The sequence below is a fragment of the Cydia strobilella genome, chromosome 19 (genome assembly GCF_947568885.1).
Source record: "Cydia strobilella chromosome 19, ilCydStro3.1, whole genome shotgun sequence".
Lineage (NCBI taxonomy): Eukaryota > Metazoa > Arthropoda > Insecta > Lepidoptera > Tortricidae > Cydia > Cydia strobilella.
Genome location: NC_086059.1, coordinates 11,903,513 through 11,927,151, shown reverse-complemented (window position 1 = coordinate 11,927,151; position 23,639 = coordinate 11,903,513). Strand labels below are relative to the sequence as shown.

Below are 23,639 nucleotides of genomic sequence, written 5' to 3'. Positions count from 1 at the left end.
TGATAACATTACCTGCCTGTGCCTGTGACCACGCCACGTATATATATATATATATAATTTACGTAATTCAACATTCAGTATATGTCAATGAGTGTGACAATTCGTTAACTGCCGTAAAGGATAACTAAACACACCGAAAATCAAAATTTGCCCCGAAGTTAGATACTTAGATTTAATAAATATTATAGAAGTATGTACTGAAGTATAAATTTTGATTAAAAAACTACATCTCATAGATATATCAAGATTGTGGGCATTTGTTAATTGTTTCACCAATATTTTCAAATCTCATTGAAACGGGACTGACAAATGTAGACCCTAAAATGTCCCAAAAACCAAAATGACAGCTCATCATATGCTTACTCATCAGCGACCTATCCTTAAAAATATGGCCTCTCCACTCCCCAATAATTATTGAATACCTAATCGAAAACAATAGCACCGTATTTATTATTGGAAGTTATAAATTCCTAAAACACTTTCCCTCGACTGTAAATTAACCGCCAATATAAATTGACCTCTACATTCCTATAGGTCTAACTATTTGCCATTTAAGGCGCTCCGCGCAGTTTTTGGCCAAAAACTGTTACTTGAGGCGGTAAATTTTTGGAACGAAGCTTATTGGACGGTTGGCGGATGGGGGCTAGGCTAAAATAGTGTAAGATTTGACCGTCACGAAAACCCGTCACGGTACATACGTTTGACAAAGAAAGAAAATGAGAATAAGTATCAGGATGAGGATGAAGATGAGGATGAGGATGAGCATGAGCGTGAGCGTGAACGTGAACACGTCACCACCCTTTCTTAACTTCGTTCTAACCGGTTCCACGACACTCAATTTTTTTTTAATGATATAGAAGGCAAGCGAGCAGACGAGTCTCCTGTTGGTAAGCGATTACTGTCACCCATGGACACCCGCAACACCAGAGTGGTTGTTAGTGCGTTGCCTGCCTTTAAGATGGGAGTCGCTCTATTCTTGAAAATCATATCGGTCCGGAAATACCGCAGGCGACAGTTCATTCCACAGTTTAGCTGTGCGATGCGAGGCAGGAAGGTCTTGCCGGTCTTGGTTTGTTATTATGGCCCGCTATTCACTATAGTCTGCTGATTTGCATCCTTTTATCGCTCCACTTCTTTACCAACTGCCGAGATAAGTAAAAATGAACTTAATACCTAAGTACCTAAGGAAAAACGGTGTCACCCAACACAGGCAACAATTTGCCTACCGGGAGGCATCATCCGTTAGATCATAAACATTTTATGAAATAAAGTATATTGTATTTTTTGTATTTTGTATTTGTAATAGTGGAGAATATTTAGAGATCAGTATACTGGTGTTGTGATCGGTAAACATTTTGAATAAAGAGTCTAATACATGTCGCAACCTATTGTCTTTGCTTGCAACACACATGTTACAATCCAAGTAGGCTAAGAGTATTTAGATGAGACCTTTTTGAATTAAAACGACTCCATACACATTTAGTAGTGTGATTAAAAAACGCCTACGATATCGCATCACATCCGCATCATGGACCCGTTTATCAAAAGCTTGTAGCTTGTAATAAATACAAGTGGAAGTCCCTTTCTAACAAAAGCTGACAAAAAGGGACTTCCACTTGTATTACAAGCTACAAGTTTTTGATAAACGAGCCCCAGGCTATAATTGTTAAAATAGAATCGCATCACATCATGTGTGAGCAGTAGGACTTTGGTGTTCAACAGCAAAGGTATATCGTTCATAGGTAGGTATATCAGCTTTAGGTGAAATGTGCATTAGGTAAAACGTCAATAGGTACATCGTGCATTAGTTGTTTCGTCCATTTGATTATTGGAGCTTATTAGGTATTATAAACTTAGGTCATTCAATTTAGGTTATTTAAAATTAAGTGAATCGATCATAGGTGTCTTTTGAGTACATTACCGTAAGTTGACCCCTAAGAAACTATTGATACGGGATAGGAAATATAGGATTGGAATCGATAGGCATCAAAAAATTGCATGTAAAAATAAAAGTTTTCATTTTCATACAAATTGTATGGGAAAAGCTTTCCTCGATTTGTGGCTTTTCTAGCCGTTACTTTTTTTTGGTCTTATACAAGCTTTTGATCCTGGATAGGAATAGTAGGATCGATTGGCATCAAAAAAAAAGTACGATCCACCGGGGTTTTACTTTTGGCATTGGCACATTGGCACCTGACCTGACAATGTGCTTATCGTAGACTCTGTAGATAACCGTGGTCGAAAACCTAGTTGGTTATCATGCAGTTTAACATGGCTATTTAACTGGGAATTAAGCACACTATCAAGTATTTTTGCCATGACTTTTGCTAAAAACAGGATAAAATTAATATTTAAGTGGGGCTCACACACCACACAACCTGATTTTTTTGCCGTTTTTGCGTAATGGTGTGGAACCCTTCGTGCGCTAGTCCGACTCGCACTTGGCCGGTTTTTTTGTTTTAAGTGTATATATAATTAGTTTATCTCTGTTTATTTACGGTAATAATCTTTGTAAACAATTATCTTCCGCCGCTAATAGGATGAGAAGTCCATGATTATGTTAGGTTACCACCGGGTTGATGATGAAAACTAATACTTGTACCAATATTTTAACTTTATTCGTTCGTTACCAACATAATAACGACCAATTTACAATAAATATTCCAAGACGTCTACACTGTAACTCGTCTGTACACCAACTGCCCCTTGTCACAGTGTACCCGCCTTTTGATAACAATTCAAGATGGCGGGAACCAGTGACAAGTAAGGGTCAACTGATACTCTTTTTTAAGCTAATCGTAAAAGTACAAATGATCAAAATATAAGCTATTAATAAATAATGATCCTTACAAACAGTGTTGCTAACAGACGGCCATTCTGATGCAGGAATGTCCCTATTCCGAATTCCGATTAATGCTCGGCCATTCTACAAAAGGCGTATGGCCTCATACAATTATTTAGAATCTCTACAAAATTAAGGATTTAATTTCAATAAACACGTCTAACAAGACTAGTCTTCCAAAATGTAACTTTAATCTTATACATCATTAATAAGCAATAAGCATATAAAAATGAAACTAAAATAAAATAAGACTTTCTAGGACAATGTATCACTTTTATAATCCAATCCATTATTTCAAAACTTGCACACTCATCGTCGTCGATTTATTTATACAATTTTTCAGCGTAGACGTCGATTCCATGCAAGTGTGCACGTCACCTTTAACGTGATCACACGCTCCTTCTTTGGTGGACGTCACCGTAGACGAGGTCACACACTCCTTCTCATGTGTCTAATTCACCGTAGACGAGATCATCTATACCTTCTTATGTGTACTCGTCACCGTAGACGTGATCACTCATCACTTCTTATGTGTACTCGTCATCGTAGACGAGATCACACGTTCCTTCTTATTTGTACACGTCACTGTAGACGAGAGCACTTATGCATTCTTATGTGTACTCGTCACCGTAGACGAGATCTCATACTCAAAACGCAAATTGAATCATCTGATCATGACCTGGCACAATCAATTGCTTTAAACCTTTAATGAAATCAAGACTATTGTAGAGATTATTTCTAGAAAGTTTCATGATAGTATAAAGGCTCTCTCCTTTTCTGAGTTTATTAGCTCGAACAACACTCAGGAAGCGTTTAATGTCCTCTGTGACTTATTAAGACTTCTTTTTGATCTGTGTTTTTCCATCATTAAATTATCATCATCATCGACAAAAGGGGATTAAGTGATTATATTAAAGGTATCCGCCAGTCTTGTCACGTTAAACGACAGGTACATTTCCAAAACAGAAATAATGATGATATTTCAGTACAAATATTCATTCTCATTTTGTCACTGATCACCGCATTACACGGCATATTTCAGAACAAACATTTTCTTCCATTTCTTCACTGATCACCGCATTGCACGGCATATTTCAGCACAAACATTCATTATCGTATCATCACCGATCACCGAATTCACGGCATATTTCAGCATAAACATTCATTTTCGTATCATCACTGATCACCGAATTCACGGCATATTTCAGTTCAGATATATTTTCTTGTTTAATCACTGATCACCGCAGTATACGGCATATTTCAGCATAAACATTCATTTTCGTATCATCACTGATCACCGAATTCACGGCATATTTCAGCATAAACATTCATTTTCGTATCATCACTGATCACCGAATTCACGGCATATTTCAGTTCAGATATATTTTCTTGTTTAATCACTGATCACCGCAGTATACGGCATATTTCAGCATAAACATTCATTTTCGTATCATCACTGATCACCGAATTCACGGCATATTTCAGCATAAACATTCATTTTCGAATCATCACTGATCACCGAATTCACGGCATATTTCAGTTCAGATATATTGTCTTGCTTAATCACTGATCACCGCAGTATACGGCATATTTCAGTACCTGAATAAATAAATGTATTAAATATCACACCAACATAAATACTACATATAACGCAGACTATGTTGCGCTTATTCTAATCATGTAAATATTATTAGTATTATTTTTTAGTTACACTTTATTTAATGACATAGGTCAGCAAGTTTGAGCTGGTCACGACTTTTTTTTAACTATGTATTCACAAATCGCCAGAAGTTTGCGATAGCAAATATATATCTTCTAATAATAATAAAGCAACCTGGAATAACATGTCCTCGCAGGTACCAAATAGAGATCAGACAACAAATATACCTTATTATTAAAAAATTAATAGTAAGATCTATAATAATTATCAAGATGTATGTACTATCCCAAATAACCATTTCATCTATTAAATATTTTTAATAAGTTAACAACCAACAGTAAGGCAGTACTTAATGTTGAATATTGTCCATATTACGATGTTCCTATTGTCAACAGCAGTTGAGCAATAGTAAACCCTTTGGTATTGACGATATTTCAAGACTTCCTTTCAAATTATTATTGAATACTTAAGACTCGTGGTCTTATTTTATTGATTTATTTCATTTGTTGGTTTAGTAGTCATATCGATTTAAGCTTGTAATGGATTAATATTGCTACACGTTTCAGATATTTTCGTACATAAACGACATGGCTACCAAGTATTTTACCTAATTATTAAAGCCACATAGTCCACAATATATTAGTCATTTGGTCATGTATTATATCATGTATTGTGCAATAACGTTTAATAATGAAAGTTTAACATAATAAGTCTTACACCTATATAAACAATGTATGGTTTTGATTTTATATCTTCAGGTCCAACCCGTAGTCAACATGAATGCAAGCATATGCTGAGATAAAAACCTCTTGATAATAATAATAATTATGAGTAACAAATTATGTTGTTTGGTTTAGGCTTCCCATTATTTGACAATATTTCATTCATATACTTATAAACGGAAGTGTAAACGAGTAAGTCCCGTTTCAATATTAAGATTATTCGACAATTTCTTTTAAATTATATTACTTTGACGGTTACCCGCTTTAGGTCATTATTATAGCCATTAAAGACTCATGAATACTCAACCAAATTTAAGAACATCAAATAAACTAACGAGTGATTCATTACAAGAACAAATTCCTTGTCACAAAAAAAATGAATTTAATTAATTACTTTATTAAAAGTATTTAATTTCCAAATATATTTGTATTTTTATTAATGCATGTAATTATTTCAATATGTATGCTTGGAATATTTTTTTTTAATTATTTTGGCTTTACGAAAACAAGACTATTAATATTACTGTCATAATTCACGTATAAAACCCTGGGCAAAATAAAGTGTGGGTATATATGTCGAATACAATTTATCTTGCATATTATTTTTAATACTATTTTACTATATCGAGATAGGTATTCGTAAATAATTATTTTAATTAAGAACCGTTATTAAATTAAGAATTTTTTGTCAATTTATTAGTTGTATTGAAATTGACATTTGGATAAATGATACATTCTTCTGAATTATCAGTTATCAAACACACTACATATTAGAATATAAAATGTGAGACTAGAATTTACATCATGTTTACTTGTCAAGATAATATTGAACACGATATTGAAAACGAAGCACCTTATTAATTACTATTTTATATGTACATAATTACATGTCACTATGGTGATTTAAATAATGGAAGAAATGAGATTCTCTTATGAACGAAACTTATAAGATCATGTTATTTCTTTTGCAAAGATTTTATCATATCTCCTCAGTAATAAGCAGTTTTCATATATATATGACATGTCTCAACTCTATGGCTAACGCGCTCAAGTTCATATTGAACATTAAGAAAACAGGTATCACTAATGTACGCGTTTATCGATTTCCTTTATATTTATGAACGAGCGATAATAACGCTGCGTTCCTTTTATTAGTCAAGTGTATAACTCCTTCGTCTTATTTTTTTTTGTAGGTGTACACAAAAATACAAGTACGAGTAATGTATAACACATGTAATATGATATTTCATTCACATTACCTGTAATTTATTCAGTTTTAATCTAAATTGCACTTGAATGAGAACTCCACATATTAGCGTGTAGCGACGTTATTAAGTTTTTCCTTTTATTATTATTGTTTATTTGTATGTTATACATATTTACATGGTTGACTCATTATTTTAGTGTTGTAAATATGTTTATGAGAGTTGTAATAAAAGTCTAGCGCCTTCATCCACGCACTTCAAGGTCTCACACGTTCATCCACGTGCAGTAACTATACACATCGATTTCACAAGATGTATGTTCGTATTTACTGATACTAGCGTCTACACGTACGCCATCATTTCTATTTATGAGAATTACTCAAAATAGCTCTGACTGTACATATGACTCTACATGTGACCACATGTGATCACATGTGACTACAAGTGACTCTACAAGTGACTCTACAAGTGACTCTACAAGTGACTCTACAAGTGACTCTACAAGTGACTCTACAAGTGACTACATGTGACTCTACATGTGACTCTACATGTGACTACATGTGACTCTACATGTGACTACATGTGACTCTACATGTGACTCTACATGTGACTCTACATGTGACTCTACATGTGACTCTACATGTGACTACATGTGACTCTACATGTGACTCTACATGTGACTACATGTGACTACATGTGACTACATATGAGTACATCCCGACTACATAACCGACTACATATTACGCATTATAATATATTCTCTATATTTGTCTTTCATCTTAAGTTAGTGTTTTTATAATATGGATATTAAAGTGAAATATAAAAGCACTTACAAAACAGTACAAAACATATATAAACACATTATAAAAAACCTAACCTGGCCGCCGGCAGCGGGGCAAGGCCCATTTTTTTACGCATTATATATATTATATGATTCCAATTAAGGTCCCTTATTTTTTTTTATTTACGTATGAATTAGTATTATTACAAAACATAAATAATAAAATGTAGTTACTGCCATATACGACACTCAAAACTACACTATACGACATTAAAAATATTCTCAATAAATAATAGAAAACGGGTAAATGAGTTTTTAAATTTTCAAAATATGCGAGTTAATCCAATAATAATATCGACTTCCCAACGACCTCGTATGAATGATGAGTGATTTATTTGCATATGAATATTGGGTTACATAAGTAGGTGTATAGGTACATTGACACAAAAATAGTTGAATGCTCAGCGCATAAAGTTACGAGATATATATATCATGAGGAGTGTACAATATGGAAAATAAGACATATGCTCTGCTCCATAACTTGGAGATTTAACATACCAGTTGGCAAAATTAGAATAAGGTTCGTTTTTCGACAGCTACATCATTAATTCCTTATGAAAATATTTGAGGCTTATTTTCGTTTAAGAGCAGATTGCATTCGGGACAATTATGACACTGACGCAAATCGCGTTTAACCACTTGGAACTCGAGGCATTTCTTATTCAAACGCAGCATTAATTAAGAGATATTCAATTGACAAGTTATCATTTTAGTTCACTCATCGGTTTCACGGCTACTAAGTCAGTGTATTTATACAATAGGGATGATGACACATGTTAAATTGTATAACAAAATCTAGTAAAATAGATAGCAAATGAGCAATTAATCGCAATAATATGGATATTAAAATAATATATGGAAATGATAAGAAAATACAGGATCTAAGTTTCAAAATCTAGTTTTTTTTCAACTTCCAAAAAGGAATAAAGTAAGGGTACTATTCGATTCCTTACATTTTATCCAAAAAAAGATTGTATAGCAACGATATGCATAAACGCAATATTTCACAGACAAAATCGCAATTTTACTTATTTTCCATACATTCAAGTTGGGCTCACAGTGACCTTGACGTCACGTTCATATCGTTTTGTTAAGACCGTTTCGCGAGTGAAGTACGACTGTCGGACTTTGACTATCAATTCTGACTTGTGTATTGCTTTAATGCAATGGGTCCCATATAGACATTGGATGAATTGTAATTAAACTGACATATATTTACTTGTTAATATTTATGACATGTAAAATTTGCAATTTTATCAATAAAGGAACATGAATATGATCCTAAAAATAAACCTGATCGATTGATACCATTAAAGAAAATTTGTCATCTAGCCTATTTTAGTACCACAAACTGACCTCAAAGATGCAGCAGATCGTAAATTTTTTATGTGTATAAAACAACATCCTACTGTAGTCTGCTATTACACTACTGCTATCTTGCTACGCAGAAAACTAAACAATGAATCCTTAGCCTGAACTTGAAATAATCGATGTGTTACAGCATCGTACAATCGATTTTTATAAAATAAAAATAAGGAACATTCTAATGACACGATCGACTTTTCACTAACTCATATGCTGTATTCAAAAACGCTTAACTGTAAATTTTAAAATTTCATATTTTTTATTTTTTATTATTACTGAGAATACCTGTTATTTGTTCGTACGTTCTTTCTTCACATACATATGCCAAAATTACTACATTAAATGATATTATCTTAGACGACGATAGATTATCTAACCAGTTTTATTTAAAATGAAAGAAGGTAAAATAAATACATAAAAATTATGACTGACTTACCATAATTTAACATACTTTCCGGTAAATAATGTTTTACTCACTGATACCAATGGAAAGAAAACCTTACGTTCGTGGGGCGTGGCAAAACAAAATCTTATCGATTTTTGTTGGATCCAGCTTCTGATTGTTAGGTTACCACCGGGTTGATGATGAAAACTAATACTTGTACCAATATTTTAACTTTATTCGTTCGTTACCAACATAATAACGACCAATTTACAATAAATATTCCAAGACGTCTACACTGTAACTCGTCTGTACACCAACTGCCCCTTGTCACAGTGTACCCGCCTTTTGATAACAATTCAAGATGGCGGGAACCAGTGACAAGTAAGGGTCAACTGATACTCTTTTTTAAGCTAATCGTAAAAGTACAAATGATCAAAATATAAGCTATTAATAAATAATGATCCTTACAAACAGTGTTGCTAACAATTATGACTAGGGCACGATAGAAGTCTTCTTAGAAATAAATCAGACTAGTTTTTGACTTCGGACTTAGTCACAAAAAATAAAATAAAGTTTCCTTTACAAATAGGGAACTAGTGAAGACGCCGGTTCGATTCCGGCCTCGGTCACCGAAGTTTACTTTAACCAAAATTTTGTATCCCAACAAATTAAAGTGTTTCCTCTCTAGAACCCGATAAATTCATCCGCCCTCCAGACCAAAAGTTTGCGGAATGGTGGGGATAGGGGTTTGGTGTGGATAAGCATTATTTCTTGTGTAGTAAGTAGTAGTTATTTTTTTTTTAATTATTTATTAAATAGAGCAACGATTTTTACAGGTAAATCCTAATACAATAGTGCCTTAAATGAACCTTATTACTACTTAATTAACTAAATTATGTCAATTTGAATTATGGAAGCTTTCTAGCTCATATCGACAGAAAAGATAAAAATCACTCTTTTGCAGGTTTAGAGAAATTAGTATCCCGATCTTACATGTGTACCTACCTTATGGGGGATTATATTGAAAAAGAATAAATAGAAATGTCTCTCTTTTCCATTCCGCGAACTTTTAGACCTCGTAAAAAGCCTTCGGCAACAACAGGCTTTTACTGACAGACTAGGTGCCTACTTAATCTAGAAGGGAAACTGTGGCTAATTATTCCATGCTGAACATATTATACATAATTATACATATTATATACATAAGTATATTATAATATTTAGTTAAAGAATAAAAAATAATATTAAAATTGAGATTAAAACTCCATAATGGCTGCTAAATTGCAAAATGCATCGTATGCTGCGCGGACGCACCCATTATCATTAAATTTTCCGCGCGTTGCGCTTCGTTAGAAAATTAATTACACTTCCACTTTTTACAGGTTAGTACTTATTTACCTACATAATTAATCAGTTAATACTGTACAGATTTATGATAAATTAGCGTTGAGAAGATTTTGCTTAAGATTTATTGTGCAAACATCGTTTTCTGAACCATTTCTTGATTAATTTCATTTTGTGTTTTTGTTTATAGCGTTGAAGTATGACTGCGTCACTTTCGTTTCCAATTAAGAACTGCTAGAGTTAGACTAAGAAAAGTCTGCAGCGATTTTAATCGCATACGCAGTGCGTTATTTTAAATGTCAGACTTCTATGAAATTATGACGTATAAATAACACTTGCACTGCGTGTGCTATCAAAATCGCTGCAGACTTTTCTTGGTCTAACTCTACCTAATATATTATTATACGAATATTTAAGCAAATACGACCATGTATAATGCCTTCAGTGGCATCCTAAATGGTAAAACACCTAATATTTCGCGAATATTATTAGTCGCGAAAGTGATATTTTGTGACAATTTGCTTTGTCTTTATTCTCTCATAGACATTGGCGACCCACGGTACCCAATTGAGCCACTGTCTCCCCTTGATTCAACTTTGAACAGGCTCCAACAGCCGACCTTGGCTACATCCCTGACCTATTGGCTATGTACGATGTTCGTGTTGGTGGAACTAAAAGCGATTACAACGCCCGTTATACTTTCATGGGCCTCAATTTTCATACTATGTAAGTATATGGTAGAGTCAGTGTAAGCTTACTTTGCACCGACTTAAACAGACCAGTCAGGGAGTTTAATTACAAACGTAATTGTCACAGAAATTTGACATTAAAGATGACATTTCCACACATTGTCATTGCAAATGCCATACATGAGTTAGCTTCGTCCCTATAGTATGTCTTTTGCCAAATTGTCAATACCAGACGCTATCAGACGGTCACCAGGGATAAGACAAGCAAGATAATACTTAACACCTTAACGTATTGTGCCTTTTGAAAAGTACAAAATGAAGTTAAAGGTATGTCAGATATTTACCCAAATCATACAGAAATCGAGCAAAACGGATGTTTCATATAAGGTCGTTTGTTCTGGTATTTAATTCAGCAAGGCCGCACGAAAGTGCCCAAACTCACTTACGCCATTACGCTTCTATCTGCCACTGTATCATACTTTCACCTTCATGCTCAGAATCATTGCCAACTTACACAAAACTTCCCCAAAAATTACTATAACCTCTATTCGTTACAACTTAAGAGCGAAAACTGCATTTAGTCTTCGTTATCGGCGGCATTTGTCATGAGTTTAATCTTTTTAAAGATGGCTAACTGTCAAATTGACGGATAATTTGTTTTTCAACAGGCGAAGGCGCGTAGCTATTGTGCCGTTATTGAGCGTGATAGTCTATTGTCTTTGGGCGTATTGAGAACAATTAAGTTAATTTATTGATGGTATTTAAGTGTGTAGTTTGATTTTATTTTGTAGAAATAAATGTTTTCGTATTGATTCTTATTAAAATACAAGGTGTCACTTTCAGCACGGATCAAACGAAGACCAATTAAGACGACTTTAAAAGTGCTACCAATACCTTAAAAACTGCAGGCGTCCGACGTAAACACCTTTGATATCACCCTTTAAAAATATGCTGTGGTGTCTTACAGTATTTTCCATATTTTCCAATCGGAAAACTCTCTAGGTCAAGATATACAATTAACACAGTATATCACTCGGTTATGTTATCAGCTTTCTACTCTACATACGGCACGATAATCGAGCTAATGTCACCGATTAGCAGGCAACTGTTACCTGCGTGTAATTGTCACTTTTCTACTAATTGTGGTGTTGTGGGTCGGCTAACAGGAACGAAACAGTAGTGTTTGGGTTAATCTTGATTGTCTGATTAAGTCTTGATATTTTAACTGTCTTATGGTCAGTTGCACCAAACCGTCTGTCACCGTTAAAGCGTTCGCAATAGGTATTTTATTGTTTGGGAAATTTCAAATGCTTAAATGGAATTGGACGTGACATGGTTGCCAGGGAGTGATGGCAGGTGGACCAAAATATTAACGGAATGGTGGCCGCTTTCGGATAAAAGAAGCGCCAGAAGGCCTACCGCCGAAGCACCGAAGTTCTCAAACGAGCATCTTTCTTTTATACTCCAATTAAGGCGTAATTAGAGTGACAGAGATAAATTGCTCTTCGTTATCTCCATGGGTGGATGAGATTCGGAAGATCGCGGGACACTTCTGGATGAGACTAGCCCGGGACCGGGATAAGTGGTGTACACGAAGAGAGGCCTATGCTTAGCGGTTGGCGACAGGAGGCTAAAATGATGATGAAGATGACTCGATCTGGCTCATGTAAGAGCAATCTACAAACATGTATTATACGAGTTAGTATAAAATGTGGCCTGCCTTAGTTTCCTGCCGGTTGGGATACCTACCCTCCTCTAATTGAAAAGGGATTTAAATCTTCTGGGGCAAAGGTGTAGGGTTAGAGCCGGTGTAGCTTTATTTGACGTTCGTAAGCGAATTGTAATATATGCCTTCTTGAAAAGTAAACTATCTTTAGTACTAACTGAAATATTTCGTTTTGAAGGCAATACAGATACAATAGAGGCTGCAAGCACAATACAGACAGATGCATTTAGTGAAATAATAGTAAAAAGCGAAACCGCCTCATTCAGGGCGGAACGCCTTTCACTGCCATACGCCATATGCCATGCTGCAGTGGTGGAGCGTCCGTAGAACTCGACTTCCAGCGGCTTGCCATTTTCATCTAGTAGTTTTACTAATTTACACCCACAACCCAGACAACCCAGGACAGACGATCCTGGTGCATGATTATGAGAAGAGCCGACCCCACAAATAATTTTAACTGCATATTTGATGGATTTCATTGTTTGTTTGTTTTATTTGTGTTATTTTATTTAGTTTTATTATTTGTATATCTATTTTTGTGATTTAATATTAGTGAATTGAACAGTAAATATTTGCGTTCATTTCATTATCTCGACCCATCAGGAGGGCAAAAAATTAGTGGGTATAAAAATTCAAGAGGTTTCAAAATTGTTGGAAGGGGTTCAAAATTACTCTTCGGAATACATAAATCACGCGAGGAGGTTCGAATGGGGGGGGGGTTGGTCAAGAAAAAATCAGCGCAAGTTCGCCGCGACAGTAACTCGCGCACGTAATCTCTACTCGTCTGTATAAAAAATACATCGAGATGACAGAAGCTAAGACACGTAATTATTGCCAATATTGCCATAGGTAGGTACGTGATTTAAGATTTGATTTGCGTTTTCTACCAACGATTGTTATATCTTGGCTAGACCTTCTTGGTATCCATAGCTAAGCTTAAGGGGCTACTTGAGGTTTTCATCGATTTTTGACAAGTTTTGAATCGTATCTCCTACTTTTGCACTACATATAGAATTATAAGACAAGCGACTATCGGTTCTTCAATCTTTTATCTCCATTTTTGTCTACCGGATTGTGAAAAAAATGAATACTTATTTATTTATGATTGTTTTAAACATTGTCTAAAAAACACTTTTTTCGTATCTCGATTGCTGTGAAAGATCTTACTTATACGAAATCTATATATTTGGGTTCGTCTTAGACGTCTCTAAAAATTTGTCTAAGGTTTTAATTTTAAACTAATTAACACAAAAGTTATGGCCAGAAAACCAGTTTTTTGGCCTAAAATTGTTCAACTTTGATGCCAAATATTACGAAAACAATGAACTTTGAAGTAAATATGGGATACTATATTTCTAAAATCCGTTGCTGTTAATATGATAAGCTACAAAAAACATTAGAAAACTAAGGGATTCAAATCGAAGGTCATTGGGGCATGGGATCCCCTTAAGCGTGAAAGCGACACATTTACCTCTAGATAGGTATTAGTTAACCTAAGTAACAAAATGTATGTGGGTAACAAGTGCAACGTAAACTGGGTGAGGTTTGTAAGGTTAACTAAGTTAGTGGCCTAGGCGCGGTCCGAAGTGTCTCAACTCAACCGAACGGTGAAATGCCAACCGCTGCACGACTTGGCTATTACCAATGCTTACAATGCTATTGAACGGCCTAATGTCCCATTTTAGGACAAGATTTAATTTTGGTTTGTGATTTGTGTTCGTTGAAAGTAGAGAAGAGATGGCATATACCTAAGAAAAAAAAATCAAATGGCCGCGGCTAAGTCTGGATGTGAACCAATGAGTGGAAGTATTATTTTAGAGACGATGGTACAGTTTTACCCAAGGTTTAATATTAAATATCCTCTAGGTTATAAGTACTAGGTTTCAAATATCCTTTTAAATCACTAGTTTATGAAAAAAGCATCTATAAAACTGATGTCATTCAATTTTTCTCCCTAAAATGACGCCTAGACGGTAAATAACTGAAATAAGGAAAATGAGGGCTATGTATCGCGAGTCCACACACTTAGGCACAGAACAAGTAATAGTATTATCAAACAGAACGGCCACACACCGCCCCGCCCCGACTCAAATTACCTCGCCCCGCGACAGCAGATTGACGGCCGTTTGCCGGCCGCTCAGTACTATTTTTAAGCAACTTACACTATGACGCATGACGCGTGTACAGTGCCGTTCACACATAGAAACGCAAGTGATTTTTGGGCGTGTCCGCCCTGTGACTTAGGCTAAGCGTAGGCAGATAAGAGCAGATTTTGTAAAGTATAAAACGTCCTAGCGCCACATCATGCGTAACGCGTAACTGTGCGTCGCCTGCGTCTCGGCATACGCTTAGCCTTAATACGGTTCTTCTAAGACAACTACTCTGTAACAGATGTGACTAAACTAAACTTAGTCCAAGTCAAAAACAGAATATGTTACTTTCCTTTAAAGGTGTATACGCCATTTTAGAATTGAACACAAGTTGGCACGACCTGACAATTGACCCGTTACATTCACGTATGGAGAGATATTTGATAAGATTCGAACTGCAGTAAAATTTTAGAATATGGACTCTATGACGATTGATTTAAGGTTCCATGAAAACGGTTCATGGGTTTTTTATAGTGTGAGGGTATCATATGATATATCTATTCGTGTGGTCAATGATCGGGTCATCTTATTAGGGTTCCGTACCTAAAGGGTAAAAACGGGTCCCTATTACTAAGACTACACAGCCACTGTCTGTCTGTCCGTCTGTCTGCGCGTGGTCTGTCTGTCTGTCACCAGGCTGTATCTCATGATCCGTGATAGCTAGACAGTTGAAATTTTCACAGGTGATGTATTTCTGTTGCCGCTATAACAACAACAACAAATACTAAAAGGAACCCTCGGTGGGCGAGTCCGACTCGTGGTTTTTTTTCTTATAGCATACTTTAGTACACCTATTGTTGTCTTGTTGTGCAATAATACCCGCCTAATAGACATCCTACACATCTGTATGTGTTATAAGTTTATCTCTATTGCACCTCGAGCAATACGTAAAATATAGGGGTCTCGCTTGCACAGTTGTGTTAACTGTATTCGGTTATCCCTGTTGCTCGTTGTGCACATATACATTATAACGGTGTGTAGTATTTGCAAATGTGTGGGTGCTGGACCAGATTTTAGTTTTGTCAACTATTAACGTCACATATCTACCCCTTTTTACCTACATCTATGCTAATAGATGCCCGGGTCGAAACATTAGTTCAATGATTTGTTTCATATTTAACAACTTCGCATATAGCATGCACCAATCAGCATGAGTGTGAATTAAAATTTCAACTTCACGACCCTCGGGATTTTTTTTATTTTTATTTTTATTCCAATAAACACTTAAATAACAGGTATACAAACTGAAGAACAGTTTGTTGGCGAATATTGCGCTCTTACAGAGTACAGAACAAACTGTAGGTAAGTATCTACTTATTATTTATTTATTAACATTAAGTTTAAGGCTAAATTTCTTAAGAATAATAGTTTTTTAAAATACTTTATTAATGAATCCGGACTTGACTCGTCCATACTTTACTATCTCCCCGACCTTCGTAAGCAATATGCAAATGTCAAACGACTCGATCAGGCGATATCCAAATGAAATAATCTCTTATCTGACATGCAGATATTGCAGATTTGCTATCGCTCCGAATCACTAGATCTGGCGGGTGATCGTACGATTGTTCTCGGAAATGGAAAATCTGGATTTATGTTGTTGATAGGTGGTTTACTTTATTACATAGATTGGTTTAGTTAAGAGGATTATGTTCGATGAAAACTGCGTGAACTAATTGTAAGTTATTTAAAAATTCTTAATAAAAATTCGACACAAAAAATAGCCCATTATGCCTTAAATTGTGACGTCTACAGGTAAAGGTATCTTATGTTTTTTTTATTTTTTATTTTATAAAAAAAAAACCAAAAAAAATGTCGGCCCGACGTTACGTTCGCGTAGCACCGCATGGCATATTTACCTATACATAGTATTGGAGCTTCCATGTAGTCTCATTTAGGTGGTAAGGTGAGTTATGACTAATACAGTGGTACTTAACTTACTGACATTTATTTGATTTGAGAAACTAAATTGAATTTTGTCTAGATTGATGATTGACAGTCGTAGAAGAGACTAGGGCCTAGGGGCCTATTCTGATTGTGATAACAGGTTATGAATTTGGTCAATTCATGAACATCGAAAATATAAATTTCGTTATCTACTTCTCTATCACTCTTATTAGGCCCACTTGCACCATTATTGTTACTATCCGGTATCCGGTTGAATATTAAAATAAGGGCCGGATAGGCCGGATACCGGATAGTAACCGAATATCTGGTGCATCTCTAGAAATTACACTTATATTGTACAGAATGGGGAACCTATCTTTTCACCAAAATTTATCCAAATCTGACAAAGAAAAAACGACAAAAAAAACGACCAAAATAACAAATAACAATGTGGATGATATGGTCGGAAAGAGGAGCGACTCGCTAGTTTGCTATATATGTTAGTCATTGATTGTAAATTGTAAAGCGTTTAGAAGGACGCGTTATCAAGATACGAAAGATAACAAAGTAGAGTAGCCTGCAGGCTAATGACAATAATTTCCTATATGTATATTCGACCAACCTAATGTACTGGAAATATTGTTTAACACTGTATTTAAATTACGGTATGCATTAAAAAAGAGCTTTTTTGCACACCTCACGGATACCAAACAATAATCGAGTTGCGTGCAAATGTTATGTGTACAATTACATATCAGATATTTAAGTACTTACTCACGCCAGATGGTGTTTCGATAATGTTAGCGCCGAAACGCTAGCACAAAAAAATCGTTTCATTATAAAATTGCATCGTAGAAAGACAATCAAAGAGGCACTTTCCGAAATATTGATTTTGATATAAAAAAAAATTTGGTTGCAATATTCGTCGTTGTTATTGACGTTTGCGCGACTGGAGTTAAAGATAAAACTATGATAGAAATAAATACCAAATATTTAGATTCAAAGAAGTTGAAATGTCTTCATTGTTAGTTATCTCTTGATGAGATAATGATTTCATCAGCATCACATTCCTCGATTAGACTAAAAAAAACACTTACATATTTTGTAGAGCTGATCCTCCTCACCCTGTTTGCTGGTTTCTTCTGGGCCCTTTTGTACTTGTTCATCTCATGCAGGGCATGATTTCTTCGGTGGTCCTCCGTGGGTCCCACAGGGTCCTCGAGCACAAACCAATCAGTGACGGAACCACGCCGTCCCGTCGGCGAACGCACTGCACGCTTCACTACTTCCAACGCTTTCGACAACTCTTTCTTAAAATCCTCACTCAACTCATCCACTTTAGATACTGGCACGATCTTTGGAGACTGAAGACACAAAGTATCAAAGCTGGAACTTCGACGATGCCCCTGCACTACTTCTTTCTTAGGTTTAGTATACGTTTCACTATCACTTAAATAGTTCTCACTGAACATATCCACAGTTTTTTCGAATTCGTCTATTAAGTCCTGCACTGATTCCCGCTTAAAAATATTCGCTACTATACCACTGGATGCTGATGTAGCATCAGATAAACTGGAATTGTTAGCAGATGACAGTTCAGAAGGGAACTCTTTAATACTTTTAAGGAATACCGTGTCGTCATTGTCGTAGTATACGTTTGATATGTATTCTAAACTCTCGTTTGAAGTCCACGCGTCGCCCATTGTGTCTGTACTGCCAAATACATAAGACTGATTCCTTGACAAGGTCGGTTTCTTATAGCACTCTTCTTCTTCTTCTAACGCTCTAGGTAGGAACTCGAAACTCTTACTCCTTTTGTAAACAGGACTATGCACTTTGTTTTCCAAAAGTTCTTTGTTTCGAAAGAACCAGAAACGCTTATTAGATTTACTCTCCTGCTCACTTTGCCGCTTCGATTTATCCATCCTTGGCTTATCTTTGTCTCTAAACTCATCATGTTTATTCTCATCCTCTTCAATTGTTTTGTATTTGTTCTTTTCTGGTTTATCCTTGTTCCCGAAGATGTTGATTTTTGAAAGCTTATCTCTGAAACTGAAGGATTTCTTCAGAGATGAGACTTCATCATCGAACGGTTCTGTTGGCGTGAGTGGTGCCGAGCTAGGCGTTTCTATTACAGCAGGAAGGCACGCTGAGAGTAATCCAGGCTGTTTGTAAGTTACAAGCTGGAGGTTGTTCGGGCGTCCTCGAACAGGCTCGGGTGGTTTCGGCTTGAGTCTATCAGGTAAATCGCCTAACAGGCCTCTCTCTATAGCGAGAATGTGTTCCGCGTTGATTTTCTTCAAGACTTCAGGCCTCTTGTAGATCCTTGGCTTATCGTTATCCATGATGGCGTCGTGACCGCCCCGCGGCGCGTTTTCGACTGCGTTATCACGCGATATCTCATAACTGATAAACAGCGATAGTATAACTCTCAAATGGCTCGTGTAGGTGAACAATTGCGTTGGAGATATTATGTTATGAATGAGGAAATGCATGATGGTGATAGTTTGACTTGACATTTATGTGTTTGCGTGTGTGATGATACCAAACTATCACGAACAGAAAGTTTTGCGATGTTGTCTATTGAAATTTGAGGAAAATGATATTCCACAAATTACTATCAATTCAGGCTGTCATAAATTGTAGAAGATATTTCAATTATATTTGAAATACGAATATGTAGACGTAGGTCGGTAGGAGGAATATGGAGAGGTGAGAGGAGGATTATCCTACAAAATACAGAACATTATGATTTCGTACTCTATTTCTAGCTGTCATCATAACTAAAGGGACTTAATGATCATTAAAGGTTCAGATAATTTGCTAAATTTAATTGCTTTTTCTTTTGTGTTAAATCAGTTAAATGGAGTTTACCTAGATTAGTTACAGTACCTATATGTATATAAGTAAGTAAATCTTGTGTAAAACTGACATTGTGCGTATTGTGTTGTCCTATCAAAAATCCATTAGAATAATGATAGATATCTTTTTGTACATACATTTAAGCTATCGGCCGTATATCTACAAATCTACATGTATAATAAGATATAAATATGATCACATTTCCGCAAATATGATCACATTTCTTCCTTTCGCTCTCAGCTTGGCTGGCTTCCAATTCGACAACGTCGCAATATTCGCTTGCTTTCCACTCTCTTTTCTGTGCTTAACGATCCACACTCTCCTGAGTACCTCAAATCCTTATTTCAATACTACGGCATTTCTCGCGACCGCCAACTTCGCTCTTCTGGCAATATGTCTCTGTCCATCCCTTTTCACCGAACCGGGTTCATGTCGTATTCGTTCACTGTGCAGGTGGCGCGCCTTTGGAACGGACTTCCTTTTAACATAAAAAATGCGCCAAATAAGTTCGCGTTCAAAAAATCCTTACGTGCTTTCTATGCTAGCGGAAAGAAAGTTTCTTAGTGTATTTTTATTAGTTTCATAATGAGTCTCCTCGTTATTTATATATATATTATATATAGTATATATGTATATTATATTTGTATATATGTGATTATATGTTATTTTTATTTTATTTTTGCTGTTGTATTCGTAGCACCGCCCACAATTTCTCTGCTTAGCCTTAAGGTTGACTGGTAGAGAATGCCTTATGGCATTAAGTCCGCCTTTTGTACTGTAAGGTTTTCTTTTGTGCAATAAAGATTAAATAAATAAATAAATAAATAAATAAATTGTTTGTTCAACAGACTTCATCCGGAATATTATTTACACGCAACATCTTATCTCAGAGGAAAAGCGTAATTTCATTTCATTGCGTGCGTTGGCGTTGCTCTTTGATTTATAGCAAAGATATATGTATAACTCCGTAAAAGATAAGTAAAGTCTAAGAAAAAAACCCCTCGGAAATCAAGAAAAAGTTATTGTCGAATAGTTGGCGCCACATCTTTGGCCTATGCTCATCTTTTGGAACATTACGACAGGCCGTTTCGGCCGACAGGGTACCTAAGGTGCAAAAGTGTAAACATATTGCATGATGTTTATGGGTAGTTTGGCGCATTTATGGTGGGTCTACTTCTCTAGTAATGCATTTATATAGAACTCGATGCCAAGCGGTTTTCCTAATTCTCAAACAGTTCAGCACATCTACTAAGCCAGCACCGGCAATTTTTTTCACGCACCTCCATTGGTCTAGCCTTTGTATTGTACTAACTCGGCCTAATATTGTACCTACCTACAGTCTATCTACAACTTATCTGAGAAGAAAAACGTGATTTCATGTGCACGATAGCGTGCGCGTGCGTCTGATTTATGACTACTTTGGGCCCAATTAGTTATGCCTGTTAAAAGTGAGACTTGAAAAGTGAAGTGTTTTTCTGTGTTTGTGACCACACTTTATTATCTTATTGTAATAACGGTCCAATATAATAACGGTTTCAGGATGTTGTTGGGGCTGTCCCGTTTCTGCAGCGCATCGGGCATGTTTGCGCAAGCTCACACGGATGACTACTATGCCATAATACGCAAGAGAATTGCCTCGTTGCTCTGCAGAGTGCGGGCCAGCTCCAACCCCATCCTGACCACTGTTGCGGGCCGATACGACTCAACTATAATGCGGCATTTTGAATGTGTCATAACCGCTATTAGGTGAGTTGTAAGAATTTTATTGCTGTCTGTTTTTGTTGTGTCGTTTTCTGTTTTTTGTGTTCCACTAACACTTAGTTTTCTAACCTTAATTGTTACTAACCGTTATGGGCCAGTGTTGTCTTAAATAAATAAATTGAATTGAATTGTAATGTCTCTATGGCCTGTATAATGGCTGTAAAAAGTCGTCGCATAATTTAACCAGGGGTTAGGTTCTCGGCACAATATTAATAAGATTACCTTATTATTGTATTCCGGTGTCAAGGAGAGGAAGAGAGGGATGACTTTATACAGCTGCACCAGCTCTTAAGTCAGCTAACGAAATTCGTTTGCTGAACCGAAAGTGTGGACGGATTTATAAACAGCTCTCTCTGTGTCCCTGTTAGTTACGGTGCACGGTGTACCCCACACTAAAACTATAGTTTAATTTAATTAGATTTATATAGTCTAAGATAGTAAAATAGTCTATCTGTCGTCTGTATCGCCAAGATGGGCCCATCGAAGTGCATGAGCACTCCCTAAGGTACCTAGGTAGGTAGGTAGGTAGATCTCGCAGCGCTTCGTCGTTATTTATTAAACCCTCATTAGTCATTACCTACTTATGGATTATACCAGATTACCAGATAAACAAAATTCTCGGGTTATGACGTTAATTGTGGACTTTTAATTAGATTTATAGAAAAAAGAGGGAAGACCATTGCTCAGCCGTGGGACACTAAAATAAGGCTGATGTGTCTTATTCTATACCATGAGTAAAATGTTACATAATGAATATTACGTAAGGCGATTTTTGCGGGTTTTCTCGCCAATTTACTCAACGTTCGAACGGTTGGTTCGGAAAGTCAAAATCTTCTTACTCATCCAAGCTCCTTCAAATAAGAAAACAGCCCATTTAGGTTCAAACCGCTCGCTTGATATTTTTCTTTAGACTCTATTGTCTAGGTATTAAGTATGGAAGCTGGTTGGAACTACCAAAAGCATGTGAGATATATACAATCCAATCAATGCAATGCGAGTAACCCGTAACCTTACCCGTAGCCTTGGCACGTTGGATCAATATAAACATCTCTTTCGTTAACCTTAGTATGAACTTGGTTCTTTCTTTAACCCTTAAATGCATGATTTTTTGTATAACTTTTTAATAAATTGAAATAGATGTGTCATGCTGTATAAAAGTAATAAATGTGATTTTGGATAACTGCATATTGAGCCACGGACCATCAAATATACGATGCATATATACATCATTATGCATTTAAGGGTTAAAATAGTGCGCGGAGTGAAAGTGAAAATTTACATTTAATGCGGCCTTTGTCCAGCAGTGGGACATAAGGCTCTCAATAATAATAATTAATAATAATTAACTACTTAACACCACTCTGCGGCCCTGCCCCACTGCTGGCGGCACCCTAGGTTAGGTTTTTTATAATGTGTTTATATAGGTATTTTAGGGTTCCGTACCCAAAGGATAAAAACGGGACCCTATTACTAAGACTCCTCTGTCCGTCTGTCTGTCTGTCACCAGGCTCTATCTCATCAACCGTGATAGCTAGATAGTTGAAATTTTCACAGATGATGTATTTCTGTTGCCGCTATAACAACAAATACTAAAAAGTACGGAATCCTCGGTGGGCGAGTCCGACTCGCACTTGTCCGGTTTGTTTATTAATGTTTTCGCACGTGTTTTTATATTTAACTTTTATAATCATGTTATAAACAACCTAACTTTAAAAAAAGAGAACAACTAATAATAATATGAAATTTTTCATTCGTTAGTTTTGGATCAAATTTGACTGGTTTGAAGAGCTCTTCATTCCCAAGAAAAATGTGTGTAATTTTCTGTAGGTACTTAGGGTGTATTTTTGAAATGAATTGGTCAGTTTTTTTCTTTAGATTTTGAGAAAAATAACTATGACATTAAGAAACACCTTCGAAATAGAACTTGAAAACACCTTTTCTGTTTTTCTGTTGAGTTACGTACTTTTTCGTAAATCAATAGATCCAGGACAAGTACCTACGGTGAAATTTCGCTTATATTATACAGAATTATAGGGAACTTTATCTATCCACTAAATATTATCGAAATCTGATAAAAAAAATCGACTCATATCTACGAGTAAATAGGTCAAAGGAACGACTGATTTTATTACCGGCAGCTGCATATTGTTATTACATTACAAATTTAACCCACAAATTGGTGAAGTAGGTATCTCACGTG

At 35.9% G+C, this 23,639-nt stretch overlaps 2 protein-coding genes across 4 annotated transcripts in view; one reads left to right on the top strand and one right to left on the bottom strand.

The window, feature by feature from the left end:
* Positions 1 to 19,207, bottom strand: part of LOC134749906 (uncharacterized) — a 188,946-nt gene extending 169,739 nt beyond the window's left edge. For all 3 annotated transcript variants that reach the window (XM_063684910.1, XM_063684912.1, XM_063684909.1), the window contains exon 1: positions 17,914 to 19,207. In XM_063684910.1, the coding sequence (XP_063540980.1) occupies positions 17,914 to 19,161 (1,248 nt within the window). In that variant the 5' untranslated portion in view covers positions 19,162 to 19,207. The remainder of the gene's footprint in view (positions 1 to 17,913) is intronic.
* LOC134749941 (retinol dehydrogenase 12-like) overlaps positions 1 to 23,331 on the top strand; it is a 463,382-nt gene extending 440,051 nt beyond the window's left edge. Inside the window, exon 2 of the mRNA XM_063684968.1 lies at positions 23,315 to 23,331. The gene's annotated coding sequence lies outside the window, so the exon portion shown is untranslated. The remainder of the gene's footprint in view (positions 1 to 23,314) is intronic.
* The last annotated feature ends 308 nt before the right edge of the window (positions 23,332 to 23,639 follow it).